Below are 4,280 nucleotides of genomic sequence, written 5' to 3'. Positions count from 1 at the left end.
CGCCCCATGTCACAGGCTGGGAGCTGCTGTAGAGGTCACCGTGGGAGCACAGCGTGGGGGACACGGGGACACGGGGACACGGGGACACGGGGGGAGGGCCAGGGCCCTTCACTTCTCCAGAAAAACGCCTTGGCGCCTGCTCACGCAGAACTCCTCTTCTGGGTTATTTTGGTGACCCTAGAGAGTGCGGCTACTGTCTTGTTTCGTACTAACTGTCCTCAGGGAGGGCTGGGAAAGAGGCCGCCGCGGCAGGCACCGGCCACAGGGCGGGACGGGAAGGGGGGCGCCACGGGGCCGAGGAGGCAGGGCTCCCGCTGGATCGTCACGGCTGCCGTGAGTGTGTGCAGGACGCGCGGTGCACAGGGCCTCGGGGAGGGGTCTGGAGGGGCTGAGGTGCTGAGGCAGGACTGTGCCCTGCACCCGGACACATCTGGGGGCGGGGGTCGTGCTTGTCCTGGAGAGCGGTCTGTGTCCACCCCCTGCACTCTGGGGCTGGAACTGGGCAGCGGGAAGACCCTCAGAGTCGCCCTCGGCCACTGTGAGTGGCCGCCAGGGTCCGGTGCCTGTGTAGCCCGGTCCTGGGCACAGGCTGGGGGCTGCAGGCTGTGTCTTGGCAGTTCAGCCCCCGCTTCCCCATTGCTGGGGGTCAGGACACCCCATGCTCCGGCAAGAACTCTGGCCCATCACGGTCCCCAACAGCAGCGTCAGTATGAGCTCATGGCGCCTGGGACCCCCGGGTCGGTGCCCACACAGATGCTGGGTCCCTCCCTGCTTTCCCGAGCATCTGTCCGGGCCTTGCGGGAGGGGGTCCCTACTGCGCAGAGCAGCAGGAAGAGGTTGGGATGACTGGCTGCAATCTTCTCTTGTCCCAGGCTTTGAGCCTGTTATGGTTTGTGTCTGGATGTCCCCCCAAAGCCTCGTGGGGTCATGGGGTGGGCTTCTAGAGTTTGTGATTGATCCGTGGCCCAATGCTGGGATTATGGGTGTGAGAGCTGCACCCGCCCTGGGGTAGGGATAGGTCGCCTGCACACAGTGTAAGGGAGGGAAAGCGCCTCCTCTCTGCTGTGGCTCCTCCCGTTTTGTCCTGTTGTTTTTGCTGTGTTCCACTGCCACGAACTGTTGCCCTCTGCCATGTGCCACCCTGCCTTGGAGCCAGCTGAGTATGGACTGAAACCTCCACAAACTGGTAGCTAAATAAACCTTTCTTTCCATAACTTTGGGTGTTGGGTATTTTGTCTCAGAAACAAGAGAAACGTAACTAAGACAGAGCCCATTTTAAATAGAACTGGCCAGCTCTCACCCTAGCACCCTTCTTCATTTTTCCTGTGTTGGAGAGGAAGCTGACTTTGCTCTTCCTTTTTTTAATTAAATTTTTTTTTTTTTTTGGCTTTTCTCCGGTACCAGGAACCGAACTCACGACATTGCGCTTGCCAGGCAGGCGCTTTGCTGCTGAGCTAAATCCCCAGCCCCTTAAATTTCTTTTTCTTTCCGTACTGGGGATCGAGTCCTGGTAGCACTGAGCCACACCTCCAGCCCTTTTTATTTTGAGGCCAGGTCTCAGTCGCCCGGGCTGGCCTTGAATGTGCAGTCCTCCTGTCTCCGCTTCTTAGATTGCTGGGATTACAGATGGGCAGCACCACACCCAGCAAGAAGCTGACTCTTAGAAGCCCAGCTGCATCGTGTGACCCATGTCACTGAGGCGCACAGCCCCTGAGGGTAGATGCCCACCCTGCTTCCTCCGGGGTCTTGGGACAGGAGGACGGGGACCTTGGTGGGGTGGATCGGCCGTGGACACGGGACCGGCGCCTTCCTCCACCTGCCCTGTGTCACGCAGCTGCATGGCGCACGTGATTCAGGCCCCGCACGCGGTGGTGTCCCTGTGCGCAGCTGTCTCCCGGCTGCAGCCTCCTCCTGGCGGGAGGGCCTGAGTCTCCCTGCACAGCTGGGACAGCTCTCCCTCACTGCCCCGCCCATGTGGCACAAGTGCACACACACACACACACACACACACACTCGCGCGCGCTCCAGCTGAGCGTTTCCTCCACTGCTCACTGTCCGCTCCGCCTGTTCGAGCCACGCGTCTCTCTGCTGCCGCTGCCACGGAGCTGCCTGTCTCTGGGGCTGGAGTCCAGGTGAGGGGCCGTGGCCAGGACCCCGGAGAGGGCACAGCTTGCCAGGGTGGCGTGGGGGCGGGGACGAAGGGCAGTGCTCACGGGAGTGGGGGCAGACGCGTTCTCCGGCACTCGCTGGGTGCCTGGCACAGGGGCGAGTGTCCCACCCTGCTTTGATGTGCGTGGGTGGCAGGGGTCCCAGCAGCAGCTCGGACCAGGAGCTGGGACGCAGCCCGGGCCAGGCTCCAGAGCCTGGTCCTCCTGCTGTCCCCTGCTCTCGCCAAGGTGGGGCGCGGGCAGTGACTCCCACGGGCAGGGCGCTGGGGACAGTCACCCTCACAGACGCCTGGTGGGCGGCCCCCGGCGTGCAGCGTGACTGTGCGCTCCGAGATCCCCTCAGGATCAGCACCACCTGGGAGGAGCGGACAGAGCTTGTCTGCGGTCCGGCCCCAGGGCTGCAGCGGAGGACGGTGGGGCAGTGCCTCTCCGACCCTCAGCATGCTCCCCGAGGAGAGGATGGGGCTCTCAAGCCCTGACGCTCAGGCAGCAGGAGCCCCTGGGGAGCAGCCCCCTTGCCGACCCCAGCTTGAGGGACTGTGTGTGGGCAGTGGCACGCGGCTGCTCCGGATCCTTCCCCAGGATGGTTCCCGGGAGGGTAGGCTTGGCCAGTCTGGGCAGCCCTGATTCTGAAGGGCCCCTCCCCGTCCTCGTCACCTCTGCTCCAGAGTGGGGTGCAGGTGAAGCCGACTGGGGCTGCCCTTGGTCGTGGTGCAGGGGCTCCTGCCCCGTGTGTAATGGGCTGCGGACGTCCCGGTGTCTTCCCCCAGTGCCAGGAGCAAGGGCCGCTATGCAGAGGACCTGCAGAGGCTCCGCCTGCCGTGTGCCCAGCACCACCTGAGCCTGTGCCTGCGTCTGCCGAGCCCCGGCTGCCAGGCAGATCCCCGTGCCCAGTCCTCCACGCAGCTCTGTGCCCCTGGCTGCTGGCAGCTCCAGCTCCAGGTGACGCCCAACCAATTCCAGCCCGAGCAGGAGTGAGTGCAGGAAGGGTAGCGTGGCTCTCCTGCCCTGCCGCCTGCCAGGGAGGCGCCCCCGGTCCCGCCCTGGAGCCCCAGAGCCCGAGTTCCTCCTGCCCTTATCTCGTTTCCGCTCCTGCTATCGGGGGGCTGTGTGGTCGGCACACCGGCAGCCGGCCCTGCGGGGACACAGCTGCTGGCGTGCTGCGGACAGGGCGGCGGGACCGGGGCTGGACCCCTCCGGCCCTGTGCACTCAGGCGATGCCCGGCTCTGTGCTCGGCGCACTGGGAGGTGGGCCCCATACGGCCCTCCTGTGGGTCAGCCCATTAATGAATCCCCAGTGCCCCTGCGCCAGGGCTCCCATGCGGGGCACCTGGGCTGCAGAGGCAGAGCCCGCCCAGGGCTTTGGGCGCCTTGTGGTCCCCGCTGTGGTCTCACGGCCAGGCTCAGGGCCTTCCTTCGTCCGCAGGCCCTGCCATGGCCAACGCCACCCTGCCGCCGCTGTGCCCCATCCTGGAGCAGATGAGCCAGCTGCGGAGCCACCGCAACTCCAGCCTGCGCTACATGGACCACGCCTCCGTGCTGCTGCACGGTCTGGCGGCGCTGCTGGGCCTGGCCGAGAACGGCCTCATCGTCTTCGTGGTGGGCTGCCGCATGCGCCAGACCGTGGTCACCACCTGGGCGCTGCACCTGGCGCTGTCCGACCTGCTGGCCTCGGCCTCGCTGCCCTTCTTCACCTACTTCCTGGCCGTGGGGCACTCGTGGGAGCTGGGCACGGCCTTCTGCAAGCTGCACTCGTCCGTGTTCTTCCTGAACATGTTCGCCAGCGGCTTCCTGCTCAGCGCCATCAGCCTGGACCGCTGCGTGCGCGTCGTGCGCCCGGTGTGGGCGCAGAACCACCGCTCGGTGGCCGCGGCGCGCAGGGTGTGCGCGGCGCTGTGGGCGCTGGCGCTGCTCAACACGGTGCCCTACTTCGTGTTCCGCGACACCATCCCGCGGCGCGACGGCCGCACCATGTGCTACTACAACGTGCTGCTGCTGGCGCCGGGCGGCGACCGCAACGCCACCTGCGGCGCGCGGCAGACGGCGCTGGCGGCCAGCAAGTTCCTGCTGGCCTTCGTGCTGCCGCTGGGCGTCATCGCCGCCAGCCACGCG

The 4,280-nt window shown here is 65.9% G+C and overlaps 1 protein-coding gene across 1 annotated transcript in view; it reads left to right on the top strand.

Moving 5' to 3' along the window:
- Positions 1–1,584: 1,584 nt before the first annotated feature.
- The window catches only part of Ptgdr2 (prostaglandin D2 receptor 2), a 3,343-nt gene continuing 647 nt past the window's right edge, over positions 1,585–4,280 (top strand). The window contains exons 1-2 of the mRNA XM_005408286.2: positions 1,585–2,132; positions 3,595–4,277. Coding sequence (XP_005408343.1) covers positions 3,603–4,277 — 675 coding nt within the window. The 5' untranslated portion in view covers positions 1,585–2,132; positions 3,595–3,602. The remainder of the gene's footprint in view (positions 2,133–3,594; positions 4,278–4,280) is intronic.

Source organism: Chinchilla lanigera, unplaced genomic scaffold (genome assembly GCF_000276665.1).
Source record: "Chinchilla lanigera isolate Chin_1 unplaced genomic scaffold, ChiLan1.0 scaffold00110, whole genome shotgun sequence".
In the NCBI taxonomy this organism is placed as follows: domain Eukaryota; kingdom Metazoa; phylum Chordata; class Mammalia; order Rodentia; family Chinchillidae; genus Chinchilla; species Chinchilla lanigera.
Note: the sequence above shows the minus strand (reverse complement) of the source record. Positions and strands in the feature narration are given on the sequence as shown.